Consider the following 22,435-nt stretch of genomic DNA (forward strand, 5'->3'; position numbering starts at 1 on the left):
AAAGAACAAAGGGCAAACTGAGAGGTATTAGTATAAACACTCTATTCCACTGGTTCTCAAAGGTTTTTTTTTGGCTAAAGAACCCCCTTTTGCTTATACAAAATGATATAAAAACAACTATAGGACATAATGATGGAAAGAACGAGTGATAACACACATTTGAAAGAATCTCATTTTGTAAATAAGTGAAAAGAAACAGTGTTTAGTGCAGTGGTTCGCAACCTTTCTGGGACCGTGACCACATTTTGATATCAAGAATTTCTGGTGACCCCAAAGACATTTCTTTCTAGAATTAGTTTTTGATCATAATAACTGCATTTTAGTTGAACTAGATTTATATTTCACAAAGTGAATGTATAAAAAAAACAGTGGTTGTGTGTTGTTTCCATTTTAAAAAAATTGATAAAAAATTAATTTTGAAATTTTGAAAATCTATCTTAATTTTTCATAAATTTCAGGCGATCCCACATGGGGTCCTGATCCAAAGGTTTCTATAGTTTATATCATTTAGACCAGACAGAGGCAACTAGCGGCTCGAGGGCCAAATGCGGCCCTCAGTCTAATTTAATGCGGCCCCCGATGTAAACATACAAAATGACAGAAAAATACACAAAACAAAAGCCAGAATACATTAAACATGCATTGTAGGAAAATACAGTAAGAGAGGAGAGAAAAATACATACAATACTCCAAAACCACACAAAACTACTCCAAAAATGAACAAAACGACAACAGTAAGACACAAGAATATACAGAATTACCGAAAATGACAACATAAGTACACAACAAGACAAGAAAAACACAAAAATTACTCCGCAAACCCACAGTACTAGCAAACAAGCAAAACGACAGAAATACACAATATGACTCCAAAAAACATACATTTTACAGCAAAAAATACACAAAAGGACAACAGAAATGCACAAAGTGCCTCACAACGGGCAAGGCATCAACAAACATACACAGAATGAGAAAAAAACACACAAAATTACGATAGAAACTCTTTGTTGTTTCCTGTATTAATGCTCAGAACAATTATTATTCTAAATGCTGACATGAATGTTGATATGGTCATTTTCTACTCTCTGTGGTTCATTTCATTTTATTATTTATTATTTATTTATCAGTTCAGTTTGTTTGAGTCTAACAAACAAATCTTCAAACATAAATCACAATTAAAAATATATGTCAAGACTGAAACAGGCTGAAGCAAAAATGCTTATATGCCCAACATAAACAGATCCAAGTTAAATTTTCCATTAATACACAGTAAATAAATGCAAGCATTCAACAAGTGCATTTAAGTTGCCTTTTTTCAAATAATGTTTTTTGTGTACAACATTTAACAAAAAAAACACTAACATTTCTACAGCTTTACATAAATATGAAATATGAAATATGTTGTGACATATTGTCTGTAGTGAGAAGTATTTTTGAACACCTTCTGGAAGAGTATTTATTTTTGCTTTGAAGATTATCTGTGTTATTTTACAATAAACAATATATTTAAATTTCACAAGATGTGTGTGGACATAATATCCTACTTTGTTTATCAATCACACAAGCTTTTAGCAATAAAACAATATCATTTATTATGGTTTTAAAAGTGGTTCCCCAGAGTTCTACACAGTACGTCATATATGGCAGTATCAAAGTACGATGCAGTAGTGCAATCACGTACCCCTAAAGCAGGGGTCTGCAACCTGTGGCTCTGGAGCCTCATGTGGCTCTTTGACTCTTTTTCAATGGCTCCCAATAGCTATAAGAAAATATTAAAAATAACGAATTGTTATTTCTTACACAAGGTTTTAATGATAAATGACATTAACGTCAAATAAAATCATTATATAGCAATTTGTCAACCTAAAAATAAATCGTATTGTGCAATAACTCTCATCAACTATAAACTTCCCTTGCACCTGTGGTTCACCTTACATTTTAAATCTCTGGTAAGATGCCCTGAGAGCACACATACATCTCGCCGACGTCGGCACGATGAATGAAGTTGCATCGGTGAGACGTATTATGGAGAGCGTTTGCTCATTGGGAAGACGTTGTGGCTTCTCTACAGCTTATATTAATCTTTATTTAGCTCAGATCATTCAAATAGTATAAATATCTCCATATCCATCGTCGAGTGTTTAGGTAGATCTGATAGGAATATGGCAAAATCACAACAACAAAACAATATATTACCACTAAATAGCTTATTATGTGTGGACAAAATAAAGAGAGACACATAGTTCATGATCATAAACGTATTTTCAGCAGCAAAACCAAAAGAGTCTCAGCACAAAAACAGCTTCATGGAAGTTACATTTTACAGTCCTACAATTTTACAAGTGGTATCACCGATTTGGGGGAGAAAAAAACACACAAAATGACGCATTAGGAGTAGAATGCCGACATCAGCGAGACGTATGCTTGTTATCTGGGTAACTAAATCAACATAAAGACTATTCTGGGAGAAAATAGATTGTTTTTGTGTGGGGATAGATTGAATTAACTGCCAACGTGCCGGATTGATATGCATGCTTGATATGTTCAAGCATTTTTTTGTAGCACCACAAATACATCATCTAAAAAATGATGAATTATCAATATTCAAAATAATTGTAACTACGTGTAGAGTTTTATACACTATATTGTCTTCATTGAGATGGTATTTTTTTTGGCTCCGGAAGGATTTAAATCCAGGTGAGAGGAAGCAAAATGGCTCCTTTGAGTGTAAAGGTTGCAGACCGTTGCCCTAAGGGTACACGTACCCCCATTTGAGAAACACTGCTCTATTCTATTCAAAGACTGAAAATGTGATTCTGTTGAACTGCAATCACAGTCATTCTGCTTTTCTCTGATTGATGTGGTGGAAACACAACAGGCCTGATTCCATTTTGTACAAAGCAGAAACAGGCCGTGCAGTTGATTTGAACATTTTCATTTTCTCGCTATGATTATCGAGGAATGTAGCGCTTGTGGTCCCATTCATCGTTCTGGAAAACATCTGTGGGTTTTTCTGCATCTTTACCTCTCTAAGAACTTTCTTAATTTTTTTTTTTTTTGGGGGGTGTGTGAACATAATTACACATCCGAGGAATGAATCATGTTGTTGTGTTGTCTTCTGTTATCACCTGCTTCACCCCAAACAATGCCACTACGAAATCGAGGGGAAGCTTTAATTAAAAATCTCTGTGGATAACGTTGACATCACAGCACCAGCTGCGATTCTACACAAGAAAGATTGCTCTTAAGCTGTTTATTGTGTCGTGGGGACAGCGGTGTGACATTTCATACGCCGAGATTTGGAATAAGAGGAATTGTCTGAGAGACAAAGACAGAGAACAAGCAGGTGCCGTCTGATTGAGGTGATTGATCCTGGCCGTGCGAGGGTTTAATCAGTCCAGCTGTGGAAAGGCTCAGCTGCTTGTTTTATAAAGAGATGGTAGTGCAGGCCTGGCTTCTTTCACCACGACCTTAATTCAATTGAAAAATAAATGAGTTCTGTTGGTAATTTGGAGATAACCTGCGCAGTGGCCGACCTTAACAGGAGATAAGGAACGACACGGGGAACTGAGACAAGAAAACGAGACCATTTTTCACCCTGCCAAAAGCCGAATTAAACTTTTCCAAGCTTTCCCTTCAAACTTTAATTAAGCCACACTCGTGCATGCACATTGTGCGCACCAGGTTCACCCAATCCCAGCGTGGAGGTTGCGCATCAAGCCAATAATCCAAGAGGAACAGTCAACTTGTTTGAAAGAGCAGCGAGCCAAGCTGGAAGTCATTGTGGCTCCTCTATCTGTGCCTCTGTTGTTGGGATTAATCAACGAGGTGCACTTTGAAAGTCAATGGTTCTTTCAGCCGTGAAACTCGCAGGTGGAGTGGGAATTTCAAAAGGGTCAGTTCACAAAGCACTCCTGTCCTTCTTTAAACAACGGTGTGTTTCCACTGTGCCAACAATGACCTGTCTATTTGAGATCAGGAAAAATGCTTTTTGAGTTCATGTAAACAGGACCTCACAGGAAAATCTACTCCACCAAGACTGTAGGACGTCTACGTAACAGGTACCGTATAGTCTGAAGGGCTACCAGTTAGAAAAGCACTTCTTTAATACTAAATGTACACGGTCTCACTTTAATTAGAGGGTAAAATAATAAGGAAGGCTAGCAGTAACTTAAAAAGGTCAGAAATGTTGAGGTTTCAACATGCAACACTTTATTGCTCCTAATTTATGCAATTGTTTCATTTTCATTACATTTTATAGAAAAGTATCATGGTCCTATTTTACGAGCTTTTAACAAACAACTTTTATCTGATCATATAACATGTAACATTTGTAAAGGTAACAATTATGTCATATTTTACAAAAATTCAACAATTTTAATATATGATATAACAGCCCCCCATCACAAAAAATTGCACTGTAAAAAAAAAATCCACGAGCACATTTTAGATGCTACTTTATTCTCTAACGGCCTTTCATTTAGTTTAAGCAATCCATATAATTCTCAATAGCTACAGACTCACAAAAAAAGTTGAATGTTTAGCTTTGGATGAGACTATCTTGTAAGAATTTGAGTGAATCAAACTTTTAATATGGGTAAACCAGTAAAAGCCAAACCATCTCCTACGTGTTTATTTTACAAGGCAATGCTTTCCATTGAGCTTACGGTGCAACTATCAGCCATTAAAAAATAACCACCAGTTACAATCACTCACATTGACAGATGTGAACGTAAGCCTGTCTAGTCCTCTGGTCTTTGAACATTTTTACTCTAATCTGGTTGGTTATAATTTATGTAGTGTTTCCAGAAGCTCATCTTCATCTTCCTTACATGTGTTTCTACATGGTACACACACTGCACTCAGTCATTTTCCACTCTATCTTAGTTGTCTTTGCCTTCTCTGCCACACTCATGACTAAGATCTCAATCTGCCCAACATGTGACAACACATCTTTGACATTTTTACGTTCAGTACAATCAGAAAAACAAACTTTTTCCTCTCTGTCTGGTATTTGAAGCAAGCCTGGTCATCAGGGCCCTTTTTTACATTCCCAGTTAAAACCACTTTTTTAAAGCGCCAGTGAAACTAAAGAATGAAACATTTAGCTGTATGCGGTGGCGCTGCACCTTCACATGGTAGCACTTTGTGGATTGGAACATTTAACAAGTTGTCTCCAGAGAAATTGCACCAATTCCCATATGGGCACCAGTGAAAGACCGAGGCGGCAGTGGTTCTTATTTCCCCTGCAGCATAATAAGGTGGTTGAAGGCAAAGGGTGGGATTTGTAGTTGTTGTGGTATCAAGAAATATTGATTTGTGATGTAGATCAGTCAGCTCTGAGGTTTGCACTGCTTTTCAATTTTGGTGCCACAGTAATGGATTTAAGGGCATTAATGCACCGACAAGTAGTGGCAAATGAAGATCAGCTGTGTTGTGTTGTCAGGGGAGGGGGAGGCGTGGTTACAACAATCTGGAGGCGTGGCCATACAGAGAAGAGGGGGAGAAGTAGTAGAAGAAGCAAAAACTGGAATAAATTAGCAAGATTAGCCCAGGACAGACACTTAGGTTAGGATAACCAGATTTTTTAAACTCAAAAGTGGGACGGTAACTTTACCAAAGTCAACGACAGATTTTCAAAAGTAATTAAAAAAGGTCACATAAATTACATTTATTTTGTTTATTCAGATAAGGTTTCTCAGGAAATTCCAACATGTTTCGACTGTCAACTGCCAGTCTTCATCAGAGGAGTTCTACTGATCACCTTTGATGGTTCTATTGAAGTTTCACTTGACATAGATTTCCTGAAAACCCTTGTCTGAATAAACGAAACCTCAACTTAACACTTACTGTTCAAAAACAAGACAAAATTAATCTGGCTGAAACTATTACTACAAATACTATCTATTTTGTCTTCCTTGTGGATGAAATGTAATAAACCAAATTTAAAGTGGCCATCAGTCAAAAAAGCAACTTTTTAAGTTAAATAATAATAAAAAATACTAGTTTTTCTTTTTGTCATGTTGAAGGAGAAAGCATGAGAGGAAGCAAACGAGTAATATTGTCAATGCCATCGACCAATCAGCAGTTGCAAACACGTGGAAGACTTTTTAATTGGTTTATATTGTAGGCGCTGTTATGGCTCATAGTCCACAGAGATCACGTTTTTAAACCAAATGTGCTGCTGCTTGTTTTGGATTCCTCCAACCATCCAAAAACATGTATGTTAAGGATCAATGAAGTGAACGCGTGTCTGATTTGGTTTCTGACTTTTTTTTTGCGTTTGCTTTGACTGGCACCATGACAAAGGTAAACCCGCACCAAGTGCAGCATCTGTCCTTGAAAACCTTAAATAATAACATAGTGTAGGCATCATAGATCAATACAACAAAGATCATTTGACCTGAATGTAAACAGTTGAAATTGTCACTTGAAATTTCCCTTTTAACTCCACTGTAAACACTCATATAAGAGTCTTTGAGTTCCTTGAATAGCGCTAGATAAAACTGATTACTATTGACACTGTTGGAAAAGTTTTGCGCATTGCATTGTGGGATGTGGAGTCCCATTGACAGATGTATGGAAGGGTTTTTCCTTCAATCTTACTTTGATTTCTTATGTTTTTTCACCTGAAAAGGAGGACTGTGGTTGGCTTGACACCATTTGTGTTCAAGTTTCATTCACCACAATATCACTCAATTTCGGCCAGATTGCGATCTTTCCATGAAACTTCACAAAATAAACAGCACTTTTTCCAAAACTTTGAGTGAAAACATCGGAAATGTGTTGGGAGGTCACGTTGTTGGAGTTTTTCAGGGCGAACACAAGATATCTCAGTAAGAATGAACTAAATAAATTTCTATGCCTCCGTCTACGGGACTCCACATCTCACAATGCAATAATGTCAATAAATAAAGTTGAAAACAAACTTTCGAGTGGCAATTTCAACATTTTAGATCTTTTCTTCAAGCAAATGAGCAAAAGCAATTGATCTATGAGGCCTATACTATATCTTTATGTGACAAGAAATTTTCGTCTTCAGCAGCTTTATCATGAAAAAGGGGATCAGGAAATAATTGAACGAATAATATAAGACTGTAAAGCACCCGGGAAACAATTTGCTGTCACGTCTTCCACATCTTCACTTCTTCAGCTTCACCAGAACATTCTGTTTGAAACAGCCTGCTTTTAAATCTGCACATGCAGCAGGAAAAAAAATGCCATTATTTTCTTGAGATGAAAAAGAGAGGTGAGACACGATTGAGTCTTCATTCACAGTCGATGACACAGTTTGAACGAACTGCATCGCTCGCTGGAAAATCAAGAAATGTTTGATTTGGACGTGACAGTGATTTGCTTCTACGTCTCTAGTATGTTTGCAGTTGTGTGACTATCTTTAGCACTCGGGGAATGATAAATGATGGTATTACTGGATTTAACTGACATGCTTTCGGTTTTCCTTTTCTTTCTTTCACATTCACCACAATTGAGTGCTTTCCAAAGGTGAAGGCAATACAACGTTATGTAAATGTGTGATGTATTGCTAATTGAAACACATTCTGGTGTTTGGAGTTTAACTGCATCGATAATGCTACAATGCCAACTCTGTCCACAGTGATGCACTCATATTTCTCCTTTAGTTCCAACTTTCTACTGATCTCGATGTGGCAGCTAGCATGGAACATGGTATGTGTTGTTCTTGGACTCTTCTGATATACGTGGCCAAAGCCCCTCCCCCCAGTGGTTAAAAGTTTACATTACAGTTTTCCCAAATTAATTCATATTTTAAGTGCCATAAAACACAGTGACTGTACAAAATATATATGAATTCTTTTAAAAATACAAGTTATTTTTTGGCACTCGAGTCATGTGATTTGGCTCTTCTTCTGTTGCCCGATTCTTCTTCACAATGTAAAAAATGAAGCAACACTGCACCCAGCAGTTCAAATATGGTACTGCAGTAGAAATGAAGCAGAAAGCGGCCGCTGGCCTGATTTTATCATGAATTTAGAGAACAAACGAAGGCGGAGCTGTTTTTTTCTTGTAAATGAGACGTTACATTTTATTTATTTTACAGCAGTTTTACAGTGTTTTGGACTAAACGCTGGGATTCATTGGATTTTTTGATGTCTTTGGAAGATTTTGAGACTTTTGATGGAATTACTTGATTCATTAAGACATGGCATCGCTTTAAATGCAAGGAGTGTTGGCTTTGTTCATGTCACCATTTTTTTCCCAAGTTTGACAAAATAATTGACTGTGTTTGCTGTAATAGTTGTGTCTTAGAATGGTTTAAATCAGTGATGGGCAACACTATCACAGTGGGGGCCAGAAAAATGTGATTGTGGGGCACATTATCAACATTTATGTCAGCATTTAGAATAATGATTGATCTGAGCATTAATACGGGGGGTGGATAGGTTTTGTCTTTTTTGTCTGTGGTTTTGGCAGTTTTTAGTCATTTTGTGTTTTTCGAGTCATGTGTTCTTGTTGTAATTTTGTGTATTTTTCTGCATTTATGCTGTTGATTCGTGTGTTTTTGGGTTCACTTTCTGTGTTTTTGTGAAATCCTGATAGTTGGTGTATCTTTGGAGCTATTCAGTAATGTGCTGTTGTTTTTATGTTTTCATAGTCGTCGTTGCGTCTGTCTTTGTTGTCATTTTCTGTTTTAAGAGTCATTTTGCTGTTGATTTGTGAGTTTTGGCAGTTATTTTGTGTATGTTGGGCTTTATATTCCTTCCAACTTCTTGAAATACAATTTTGGGGGATTTGTTTTGGGGGCTGGACAAAATTAAACCGAGGTTTCAAGTGGTATATGATACTGGTGATTTGCTGCTGTATTTCAGAAGCATTTAATCCCTTAAGAGCGTGAATGAGTGAGAACATGCATTTTGACCCGTATTCAGGACGATGGATCAATTATGTTACTAATCATTTTTGCATTATTGTATGTTGCACATATTGTGGTTGGCGCAAATCTCGAGAATCTTAAACTCTGCCTACGATATCAGATTGTAGCTGCGTTTCCATTGCCCTTGGAAATGCGCAAAATCTTTATAGCGTGTTAAAAACTGGCAAAGAAACACCTAAATTAAAAAAAAAAAACTCAAATATCGCTAAAAAGTTTTTATGCTTTCATGAGGAGGAGTTTCAGACATTTCGATTATGAAATCTGTTGCGAAAGCGCCTGGAAAGATTTTTTTTCTCAAATACACGTCACAGGACGTGACGTACCTGGTCACGTGACCACTTCTCGCGGGACCGAGACATTTCTTAGCATTATACTTTCAAATTATTGCTGCCACATTTGGCATGAAACAACAAAAGAAGGTTTGGAGCGTCCATCTTTCTGTAGCGAAGTCTCGTGGGATGAGATTTCACGGGAGTTGCGTGGCTCCTGCCCAAACCAACCTAAGGGCAACTATACTTTGTTGACATGTACAAATATTGCTTTTATTTTGCAAAAGTCTGTATTGGAAACCCAACTTGCGTTGCTAAGAAGTTGCTTGACTCCAGTTTTGTTCTGGGGTCTTTTTTACCACCCCCCCTTATCTTCTCCAAATGAACTCTTTCACTCATTTCCCCCCACCACAGCCACTTTTCAACGACCGCAATAGGAGTCTTGAGATTCCCCTGCAGTATTTAGTGGTAGAAGTAAGTAGCTTCGGCAGCTCGAAGAAATGCCTTTGAAACGCGGGCGTCTGTCTAAGGCGCAGTGTGTGCTCGCAGCAAGGCTGCAGTGAGGGGGTGATGGTATGCGTGCAGAATCACAATTGTCACCCTTTTTTTTTTTTTTTTTTTTTTACAAGCAGCAGATCTGAGTTCAGGCAGCCTGTGAGAGTGGAAAGAAAGGTCTTTTTTTCTGCCCTCATCTATGGTGAAGTGTAGATATACCTCCTTCTTTTTTTCCTCTTCAAAGCCAGGGCTAACATCAGAAGGTGGGTCAGGTTAGTGTGTTCCTCAGCAGCCCTTCTGTCCATGGATAATGTAATTCACACAAGCATGACGGTGCATAATGATGCATCAAAGTGGAGCAAAAAATAAATAAACCCCACAAATAACTATTTCCTGTTTTATTCGGTCTTCCGAAATAAACCTCAGTGTGTTTGCTTTTAGTTTCTGGCAGACGTTTACAGTTGAAATCTGCTCATGTCCATAAATGAACCACAACATTAGCCTCTTTATGGGTTTCAGAGGTCAGTGTTTGCTGTATGAGGACAGTTTTGGTCGACTTTAATGAAACAGTAAAACTCTTACTGTAAATTCTTATCCAAACACGGACGAAAGTGATTGGCTTATACCGTTTTTGTTCTAGTTTAATCCAATCATTCCCTATGATGTATTATAACACCACACTCAGCCAAACATTCAATTTTGGCTGGATTCTGATCTTTACGTGAAATTCCCCAAAATAAACATCCGCCATTGTTTTGCCACAACTTTCAGTGAAAACACTAGAATTGTGTTTGGAATTGACTTTGGCAGAGTTTTTTAAGGTAAACACAATAAATCACAGTAAGAATGAAATAAAATAAAAAAAAACCTTTCTCTTATTTCTGAATCCAAGTCCCTTCTTTGTTCAACTACAACATCTTGCTTAGAAAACTAGTAATTAGTTGTTTTTTTTTTATCATGTTTGAGTTCAGGTTTTTTTTTTTTTTTTTTATTGCATTTTCGTTGAAATAGGTTTATATTTCACAAGGTAAAAATAGCGCCTTATTTTGGTCACTCAAAAGTGCTTTACATGGTATTATTCTTTCACTCCACACTTAGTGGTGGTAAGCTACTAATGTAGCCACAGTGTACCATCAGCCCCTCTGACCACTACTAATCCTCACACAGACACCACATTCATACTATTGATTAGATTTATTTCAATAGTTTTTTTTTTTTATCATTTTCAGTCATCTCACACCTGGGTTGGGACCAATACTGACACTTTATATGTTAATTTTCCACTCTTTCTTTTTCAAGTACCTCCGGTAGTGCCATTCCGTACTCCGAGGGGTACCCGTACCCCACTTTGGTAACGTAGGGTCTACAGCAGGGGTGCCCAATCCTGGTAGTCAAGGGCAGATATCCAGCATGTTTTAGATGTTTCCCTCTTCCAAAACACCTGATTCAAATGATGAACTCATCATCAAGCAAGAGGGAAACATCTAAAACATGCTGGATAGGGTTGGGGACCCCTGGTCTACAGGATCCCACATTCCACAATGCAATAATGTCAATAACATGAAAATTAAAACAAACATTTGAGCAGCAATTTCAACCTTTTACATCTTTTCTTCAAGCAAACTATCTTTGATTTACTGATTTATGAATACTTTACCATATCTTCATGTGATAAGAAAATGAGCCACAACACTAGGGTCTTTATGTATTTCAGAGGTCAGTGTTTGCTGCGAGGTCGACTGTAATGGACCTCTCAGAGTTGTTCCTCTCTCATGTTGCAGCACAGACTTCAGCTCTCAAAAACACAAATGTATTTTCTTAGCTCTGGATGGTTTGAATCTTACGCATATCTTTTTTCCCACAGAGAAATTTTGATATGCGTCCATTCTGTGTTATTCCCTTCAGCTTCCTCCTCGATGAACCCTTTCATCCAGCCATCGATTGCTCCTGAGCTGAGAGGGGGCGCAGCGTGTTTTCACTGAAGTGTTTGTCTGAGATCTCAAGTGTTGTGTTAGCAGCCAATTGTGGAGTGCTTATGGTCACCTGATTCTCCATAAACCCCAATAAATGGCCCAGCAGTGATGCTCCATTGAGTTAGGTTTTCACTAGTGAATAGGATATGCCAGCCAACCTGTGGAAATAATTCTGCCTAATTCACAGTAATTACATTTGCAACGTATTGTTAATAAAGGGTGAAGTGTTAGCGAGCGTGCTGCAGTAGTAGAAGGCCTGGGTTCAACTCCTTGGAGTTCTGGAACATCTTTGTGGAGATGGAGTGTTCTCAGAGTATTCACATTTCCTCTCATAAATCAAAAACATTTCGTCCAAAAATCAGTGCACTCCTAATATTTTCACAACCCGAGATTTACCAATCATGGTAAAAAAATTGGGTTTATTCGCTTATTGGCAGAATGCAAGTTGTCAGGAGTTTTCTCTCTTATTCTATGTATCTGATATTCGTTCAAGAGTGAGAATATATGTTTTTTAATATATATATATATATACACATTCCTGAATTTCGTGAAATTCTTTGCAATGTAAGAGCATTAGAAGATATACAATTTATTAAAAATATGACAAAGTCCAACAATATGAATTCACAATTGAATAGAAATGGATAAAACCAACTTGTGAATAGTTGTTATAGTCAATGGCTGGTGTTCATGTTAGAGAACACCTGAAACTTCCTGATTGAAATCAGCTACTGTACAACACTGTAAAAAGCTGAAGAATCTTTACATTTATCTTGTGCTTTCAGAAGTTTAAAAAACTGGATGCTATTTCCATTCTTTGATTCAGTGTCAGAGCTCCGTTTGACCCAGACATCATTCCAGAAAACACCAACGGATTCCCAATGGATTCACAGCTTCCAAATCAAACAGTATGTGGAGTCCAATTCTGACCTGTTTAAAGACATATTTATTTTCCCTCCTTGCTTTACAATAATTTCATCGCAGTGGCTTGAATGTGGCTGAAATTGGTTGTTTCAGGGAATAAAATTGATCAAAAAAACACTTTTCCTGAATGAATGTGCAAGTCTTTGTTCATTGGTAACGAACTAGTACAGGTGATTTAAATAGTAATAAAAATATACATAAAACATAACTCGTATAGGCACACTTTAAATAGTTTTATTCAGATTGAACTCTTCTTTCTTCCAGCTAGTTATTTGAAACCCTTTGTGTGTCACAATGCCTGAGATGAGCAGTGAAAAGCTCGGCTTGCCCCAATGCGATTAGCTAACACCCCAGTCCGTGAGTTGCTAAATTGAAAACCACCTCTCGAACATATCCAGATGGACCAGGTTCTTCCCCCGTCAGCCTTTAAGCAGGCGAGGGAAATTACACCCGTAACCTCTTGGCGCTTTTCAGAGCGAGACAGTGAGAGGTAAATTTGCTTATATAGAGAAAAAAAGTAAAGGGCAAAAGCAGGAGCTACAGATGTGTATAAGTGCTGCACATTCTCCACTTTAGAGCGTTAAATGAGCATTTAACACAGGGGAGTGTGGCAGGGCCATGAAAGGCCATGAGAGGCGAAAAGCGTCCAATCACCAACACTGCATGGCCACCTCCTTTTTAACACCAAAGCCTGTACTTTAGATTAGCGGTGACGCTAGGGAAGCTGCAGGAGTGTTATTTCTTAGAAAAACCAACTATACCCCTCATATTGGGTTTGTTGATCTCCTTTTTTCTAATTGGACACCAGTTCAATGCCAGCTGGGTAATTCAGATGGAAATTTGAGAAGCTTAAAAACCCAGGTATCATACTTTGACAGCAGCTATCAGCTTCCTAAAGTTATTAAAATGAAGGCAATTCACTTCCTGGAGTGATGCGGTGGTTTATTCTCCCATTAGGAGTTGGTGGTCCACCCTTTCCAATCATCCCTTAATTAGAATTGTTGTTATTTGGGATGTCACTGGAGGTAATGTCTCATGACGCTGTCAGCATCCGCTCGACACCTGCAATCTCGTATTAATTGACGAGGAGCTTTTGGCACAGCTTGCAATCACTGTGCATCCCTCGCCAGACTTAGCATTAGCCTCAGATCCTCCCATGGGATGGCAGCAGTTCGTAGGAGTTCTGCAGCCTTTAAGCACGGCCGCATACAAAGCAGATTGTGTACGACTGAAGTCCGCTGCATTCCTTTTCACTCCCCACGTCCTGATATGTGGTGCTGAATGTAAAAACATGGTGAGTGTTTTATAGCCGACATATTTCCCTAATTTCAGACAAATTCATGTAAAACAGCATGTTCTATTGTTAAGAATGTGTAAACATGAAAAATAAATCCAAATGTAAAAGTGAAATCTAAACGTTAAATGTAAACCTAATCTGAATCTAAATGTTAAATTTAAATTTAAATATTAAATCTAAATGTAAAGGTCAAATCTAAATGTTAAATGTAAATGTAAAAGTTAAATCTAAAAGTTAAATATGAATGTAAAAGTTAAATCTAAATGTTACAGTAAATATGAATATAAAAGTTAAATCTAAATGTTAAATATGAATGTAAAAGTTAAATCTAAATCTCAATGTTGAATCGGTCAAGTGTAAAGCTAAATGTTTAGGAATTATACAAAGCGGGCAGGTCAGCACCTGTCGATCACCACCTGACCCTCCAAGGTCTTCTGCATCCTGGCAAATTGAGTTGACATACAGCATGTTGGTACTTTCAGCGAATCTACACACTGGAAAATAGCACGCAATAGCAGTCATTAAAGCTCTTTCGAGTTTGTTAGTTTGGAGCAATCCTGCCAAGTCTTGCTCTTCCCCTCTCCTCTCCTCACTCAATATGCTGCAGTCAGTGGTGTGGGCTGGGCCTTGATCGTGATCATTTCATTAGGTGTTGACCTGCCCACTTTGCATCATTTCTAAACATTTAGCTTTACTCTTGGTGACTGATCTAACATTTAGATTGAATGTTTATATTTAGATTTCACATTTAGATTGAATGTTTATATTTAGATTTCACATTTAGATTGCATTTTTATATTTAGATTAAATATTTAGATTGAATGTTTAGATTTAGATTTAACATTTAGATTGAATGTTTAGATTTAGATTTAACATTTAGATTCAACGTTTAGATTTAGATTTAACATTTAGATTCAACGTTTAGATTTAGATTAAGATTCAACCTATACATTTAGATTTATTTTTCAAGTGAACACATTTTTAACAATGATGAAACATGGTGTTTTACATAAATTTCTGTCTCAAATTAAAGAAAAATACGTCACTGAATTTTTACATTTGGCACCTCATATCCTGAACCATACAAGGACTGTGTAGGATTTGTTTCAGCTGGTATCCAACGTGATTCCTAGCAGCAGTTTTCTGGTAGCGCTCCTGTTGTCATGCAAGTCTGTGGGCGTTTCAGCTTATAAAAAGCCTGCTCACTTAAGTTTGGATTTGCGGTCCAAGTAGTATCCAAATTAACTGGTGACTGACTATTGTTGGAATGTTGGAAATTTTACGATTAGAGACTTTTACAAAAAACAATAATTTCCTCATCAATTTGCCTTGATAGTTATATTTCTGTAATACGCATGCTCATGGCTAAGAATGCATTTGTTCAACTGTGGAGAGACTGCAACAAAGTATGACCAATTTATAGTAAGTAGGATTTGATTGTAGTTTTTTTTTATTTCTCCACCAGCTTCAACAGGTAAAATATAATTATATGGTATAATGGCCTTTGGGATAATTATAGATGACGATACGGTGTAAAGTGCTGTCCTCTTCAGGGTGATGTCACACAGGATGTGACATCGACACGCCCTCTCATGCTCCCATCACATCCAGCTCTTATCTGTGTTTTGACACCTCCAGTCAAAACGATGCAGAACAAGCCTCCAAAAAAAAACAGTAACTCAGTTTTCTACTGCTGTGGAAAACAGGATAACATCAGGAAATCCTGCTTACAGAGCTCTGGAAACATTGAGTTTTAACAAGATTACCTAGTCAGGGAGAAGTTGGCAGTGATAAATGCAGATTTATGAACTCCATTAAACCATTTTTTATACTTTATTGGGAAGCAGACTCCTCCCATTGTGGAAAGAGAAAATCCTAGCCCATGCCATTGCTTTCTCTGGTCCCCATGAATAGAGAGATAAAGGATAGCGATTGTTTCTGATGTGTCTGCGACTTGTTGAAGCCAAGGTGGAAAAACCGGCCCGTGTGGTCAGGGTTGGGGGAGAACAGGTGGCCGGCGCAGACTGGCTCTGAAGATGTGCGGAGCTTGGCACGATTCTGGGGCCAAACTCACAATCTGTCCACTTGAAATCTCCCCAGTATCGTGGGCAGGTTCCACAGCCCCCACTGGGAGGAGATGGCAATTAGAATGTCTGAGAAAGGGCCAAGAGCCACATCTCATTCCTGGAGAACGATCAGCTCAGACCTATGACTGGAACATTTGATCAAACACCGCCACTCTATTGTGCTCCTAATAGCGTCAGTGTAGCATGAAACACACACTTCTTTTGTGTGTGTGTTTTTGCCAAAGTGGAATTTACATCTAGGACATTGTTGAGGTATAAACTGTCTCTGCTGTGCCAGTGTTTGATGACCCACTCCAGGTTCTCAGCGGGCACACAGCAGTTATCCGTTGATGGAAAAACCTGCTTTCATCTAAAACCTTAGCATTACAGCGATCTGTGACAGATTGGATTGTAGAGGGCATCGTCTACTCCAGCTGGAAAACGTTCAACCTTTGACCCCCCCCCCCCCCCTCCTCACCTGAACCCTTCCTCCTCTGGTATGTGTGACTAACATGTTCTACACATGTTCTCTTACTTCAAAATGCATGTACCCCCTTATGTCCCACTACTACATTATTCTATAATAAAAAAAAAAAACTATAGAGCCAATAATGATGGAATGAATGAGTAATAACACACATTTTAAAGAATCGCATTTTGTAAATTCATAGATTTATTTCTTGTGTTTTATCATTTATGGTCATATTCCTGATGTGGGACTTAGTTCACGTTTGGTTGTTTCGTATATTGTTTTGAATGTTTCTCTGTTATTTTTGTGTGTTTTGTAGTGATCCTGTGTGTTTTTCTCTCATTTAGTGTGTTTTGTTGTCGTTTTGTGTGTTGCTGTTAATAGCATTTTTTTTTTTTTATTGCTTTGTGTATGTTTTTTCGGTGTCGTTTTGTGTATTTTGTTGTGGTTTTTTTGTGCTGTTGGTTTGATTTCACCTATTTTATCTCAGTGTGTGTGTTTGTGGTGTTGTTTTGAATGTTTCTCTGTTATTTTTGTGTATTTTGTAGTGATCCTGTGTGGTTTTCTCTCATTTAAGATTTTTTGTTGTTGGTATTATTAAGTATGATTATCTTTTTTGTGATCAACTTTTTATTCATGTGTGATTAGTGATTACAGTCTTTAATTTGTAGTTTACATTGACCATTGATACATATACACTATTTAGTTTAATTCACATAGAAAGCAATCCCTTAAACAATAAATAAATAATAGCAATAATAATTAAAGTAAAAATGAAAACCTTGGCCTGATTCCCTCAATATATAGAATTACACAATCACAATATGTTGTACAGTAATAAGTAGTCAAAGACATCCACAGAAATGACAATATATACATAATAGCATGGTACATTTGATTCTGTATCATTTTTAACAAAAAATAAACATTTAACATAATTTTTTAATGCTATCATTTGTTAATTTTCCTCTCTCTCTCTCTAGAACCCACCATAGTGTACCATTAATACCATTAGAGAAACACCGGTCGATGGGATACGAGTAACGCAACAATCCCACACGTTGTGGTCATTTGAGTGCAGCTGGTGCTTGAGATTACACAGCTTTCACACATTTGGACGGTCCACTGTGCCACTCTGTATGCGCCTCCCATTTAGCCAAAAAAAAAAAAAGGCCACAAGCAGCAGGGAAAAATTAATCAATTTTCAGGCCACAGCTTCAAACTCATCCCTTGCATTTCCCTTCCTAAGAATGACGCCAGATCTTGGTAACCGCCTGCAGCGAGCATCAGAATGTCTAAGGTCTGCCAAAGTAATGAATAAGTAATCATCACATGCAAAAAGCTTTGATTTACTGCGTCCCCTCAAATCCCATTACAACTCAAGCTAGAGCCTCGTGTCTGAAGTCTGCAGTAAACAGATCAACCTGCCCGAGCAGAACTTCTACTTTGTCAATAAAACCGTCTTGATGCATTATGGGTGAAGTTTGATTTCCTGTCAGACACCAGCTGATGTAGCGGCACAGAAAGCCTCAGAGCTGACGGAAAGGACTGCCTCTACATTAGACGTCAACAAATATATCTATTGCAGCTCGATAAACACTGGGGAGTGGACGTGAACAAAGCACTTCAGAGGAAACGGGGACCCTGGGAAAAAAACAAAAAACACACACACACACACACACACACACAAGGTCAAGTTTGTCATCTTAAATGTGCCACAGTGGTTGAGCGATGGCACGGAGAGAGCGGCTACATGGATGGGTGCTCCACACTTATTGAAAATCAATGGTAGTCTTTCAGTGGCAGCAACAAGACATATTGGAACAGCAGAGGTTACCTAATGGCTTGTGCTCCCAGTTTATGCACGACTCCAGCTGTGGAAAATCAAAGGAGGGCAGTGGGTTATTAGACTCTCAGGTGCTTATCATTGTCCTTGTTTAGCTTTAGTGACACATCATTGACAGCTTATAGTACAGTATATTCAATACACTGCTTCACTGTAGTATTGTATATCGTCTACTCTTTGGCATCTTGCATCAGTAATATCTATACGTTTTTTTTTTTCAATGGAAATTCAAAATTAATAATGGAATTATAGGGGAGAAATATTCTTCTGTAATCTAAAATAGTGCAAATATACCTCCAAACAATGACAATTTTTCCCCATTTTATGGTAATAATGCTCACTAACTTTCGGCTGTGAATGCTGAAGCTGTCGGTTAAAGTCTTTAATCTTAGGCGTTACCTTAGATGGTTTTTGCTGTAAAAATAATGAGACTGACATTTAATGTGCAACTCCTATAATAATAATTCCTTTATTAATCCCAGGAGGAAATTGCTGAAAATAATAATAATTATTATTATTATGCACATAAACAGATGGAATAATATTAATATAAATTCAAAATAGAATTTTTTTTTTAGATGTAATAAAATAAATAACATTAAAATGAGAAAAAATCATAAAGTATAAAGAAAATCACAAAAAAGGAAATTTTATGGAAAACATTAAGTGTATGGGGATTGCAAAGTAAGGAGCCTTTTAGTTATGACAATATTATGTGATTATGATAACTGTAATATCAAATACACCAGATAAAACTTATATTAGCTTTTAAAGCACTTTTGAAAGTATAAAAACAATGATGTCTCCTTTACATTCTGTTGTTGTTCTCATAAGATGAAGCTTTCAGACATAACTTCAAAAATATCAATAGAGGCATTTATTTTTTCTTTCTTTCCATTATTGCAGAGCTACAACTCTGTAATAGCCAAGTCTGGTCTTTCACACATGTTTATCTTGGACACAGTTCCAGGGATTGCTGGATGCTTTCCCAGTTCAATGTCTGTCCATCAACCCTGCTATATACTGGGGTCCCAACCTACCGTGCACAAACTGTAACAGTCAAGTTTTTAGAAGATATCAATAAAAAAGCAAACTACAGTTATCATGCTATTTTTCACCTATCTCTATTTGTTCTAAGAACAAACTTGCCTGTTTTCCAAAGTTTTAGCCTGTGAAAAGTCACTTTCTGAGCAACTCTACACAAACAGGCTGATTTTCGGCCTATTTATGCATATTCATGAGTGGGCGTGTCTATAGACACTACCTTCCTCCTCCCCGCATGGTGACGTAGGGCCAGAGGACAGTGCGCCCTGCTCCCACCCATTCCGTAGCCGAGCTCATGCTGCTTTATAAACATGAGACAGAGCTGGGGGCGGGGCGTTCACCAATACATACATAGACTGTAGAAAATACAAACATAGCACTGTGCGAAGGACGCTGAAATGCTCACCTTTGTGGGCGTGTCTGTCTACATGTCAATCACAGCAGAGAGCTTCCTGGAGGCGTGGCTTCTCCAGCTCAGTGCCGCGTCAAATTCGTCATCAAAGTGGGAACGTGTCATCAAATTGGAGCGAGGTGTTTGTGCTCACCCTGTAGTAAGTAAGGGGCAAATCACCCTCTAACTAATGATCGAGGAATCAATGAAAAAACACTTTGGGCATGTGTATGAAGCCCTAATAACACTTTATCATGTTTAAAGCAAACAAAAAATGATTTAGCGTAACATGGGCCCTTTAAAAGAAGAAAAGTGCTGCACACAGTTGCTCAGCCTCTTTTACTGCCTGGGATCTTATGCTTTCTCTCATAACAAGGTCAAACCAGGACAGGCCTGTAGATTATTTTACACATGGTTGATATATATATATATTCTGCAGATATTTGGTTTGACTTCCTCAGTGAAGACACACTTCATCGCCATCCGTCTGATCCTGTGACGTGTTTTTGTAGTGACATCACAAACGAGGGTTTCACTCCATCCAGGAACTCATTTTGAAAACTGCTTCCTTTTATTAAACATCAGCATGTATTTGTGCCCATCTGCAGCCCATCTGTTCTGGATGCTGCCTTTAAAGCTTGAACTTTTCATTTCACAGCATTGACCTTTGCAGCTGCGCCATCATTGCCTCTGCATTCACAATAATTCCCGTCCTTGAATGCATTCCCTTCTGTTACTAAATGATTCACCATCATTTCTCTGCTGTCGTCACCCTGCATTACTATGATTAACCCTAATGCATGTTGTGTGTAGAATTATTTCTGATCAATTTTACTGACATCCAAAATTAATTAAATATATATATATATATATATATATATATATAAACGCAACACTTTTGTTTTTGCTCACATTTTTCATGAGCTGAACTCAAATATCAAAAACATTTTATATGTACACAAAAATATCTGTTTCTAACAAATGTGTCTAAATCTGTGTTAGTGAGCACTTCTCCTTTGCAGAGATAATTCGTCCCACCTCACAGGTGTGGCATATAAAGATGCTGATTAGACAGCATGATTATTGCACAGGTGTGCCTTAGGCTGGCCACGATAAAAGGCCCCTCTAAAAATGTTCAGTTTAATCACACAGCACAATGCCACAGATGTTGCAAGTTCTGAGGGAGTGTGAAATTGACATGCTGACTGCAGGAATGTCCACCAGAGCTGTTGCATGTTCGTTTCGTTACCATAAGTCGTCTCACAACCACAGACCACGTGTAACCACACCAGCCCAGGACCTCCACATCCAGCATGTTCACCTCCATGATCGTCACCCATACAGCTGCTGCAACAATCGCTTTGCATAACCAGGAATTTCTGCACAAACTGTCAGAAACCGTCTCAGGAAAGCTCACCAGCATGCTCGTCGTTGTCATCGGGGTCTTGACCTGACTGCAGTGTGCAAAGTGGATGAATCCCGGTTTTCACTGTTCAGGCCGAATGGCAGACGATCTGTGTGGTGTTGTGTGGGTGAGCGGTTTGCTGATGTCAACGTTGTGGATGGAGTGGCGCATGGTGGTGGTGGGGTTATGGCATGGGCAGGCATATGTTATCGGCAACGAACACAGGTGCAATTTATTGATGGTCACCCTGAGGCACACCTGTGCAATAATCATGCTGTCTAATCAGCATCTTGATATGTCACACCTGTGAGGTGGGATGGATTATCTCTGCAAAGGAGAAGCGCTCACTAACACACATTTAGACACATTTGTGAACAATATTTGTGAGAAATAGGTCTTTTGTGTACATATAAAATGTTTGAGATCTTTGAGTTCAGCTCATGAGAAATGGGAGCAAAAACAAAAGTGTTGCTTTTATATTTTTGTTCAGTGTATATATATATATTTATTTTATTTTTATTTTTTTTCAGCAAGTAATATTTGAATCCAGCTATTTTTTATATTTCCCTGCTAGCTTAACGTAGCAGCTGGATCGGTTGTTTCACAGGTTAAGTCCTGGAAGTCTATTTATTTTATAACTGTTGATGTCACACACTAGATAGAGGATTGCAGGCTTTCAAAAGGCTTGCATTGCTTTAATCAACAACAAACAAAACACAACTAACTACAAAACATTTTTAACAATTAATATAAAATATATATATATATATATATATATATATATATATATACATATATACTGTATATGTTCCTGCTACATACAGCTATGTATGCATATTTTGTGCAGTATTACATACATTGCTTTTATTTTGTTTTTTCCTCTCTCTCGGTGCAATAATAGGTGCAATAATAATAATCTGCATAAACACATTTACAGTATAATACTAACCATGTGCAATAGGGCTTTGTGCAAAAATATTTAACTAAAAACTAACCAGGCCAAGGGTGGTGTGCAATAATTTTAGCATTAACCAACCAGGTACAATTTCTTATTTAAGACAAAATGTACTTTATCTTCTGCCTTATGCACTTTTAGCTAGTTTGTGGCTACAATCTGATACATGTAAACATTTGTCTAATAATGTGGATTGTCTATTGTCACCAATGAAAGATATAAATGAAAATAGAAAATTTTCACCCTCATTCACTTTTAAGAGGAAGGAGGAGGAATAATAATAATAAAAAAAGACAACACTGACTACAGATGAGAATAAATCCTACACAAAAAAGACTGTTCAGAACAACCTAAGAATGTTTGACGAGAGACATGTAAACCTATGTAAAT

General features: G+C 37.7%; 1 protein-coding gene across 1 annotated transcript in view; it reads left to right on the plus strand.

Annotated features, from left to right (window-relative positions):
* Positions 1–1,995: 1,995 nt before the first annotated feature.
* LOC114474570 (uncharacterized) overlaps positions 1,996–22,435 on the plus strand; it is an 87,789-nt gene continuing 67,349 nt past the window's right edge. The window contains exon 1 of the mRNA XM_028464973.1: positions 1,996–2,013. Coding sequence (XP_028320774.1) covers positions 1,996–2,013 — 18 coding nt within the window. The remainder of the gene's footprint in view (positions 2,014–22,435) is intronic.

This window comes from Gouania willdenowi, chromosome 13 (genome assembly GCF_900634775.1).
Source record: "Gouania willdenowi chromosome 13, fGouWil2.1, whole genome shotgun sequence".
Taxonomy (NCBI): Eukaryota; Metazoa; Chordata; class Actinopteri; order Blenniiformes; family Gobiesocidae; genus Gouania; species Gouania willdenowi.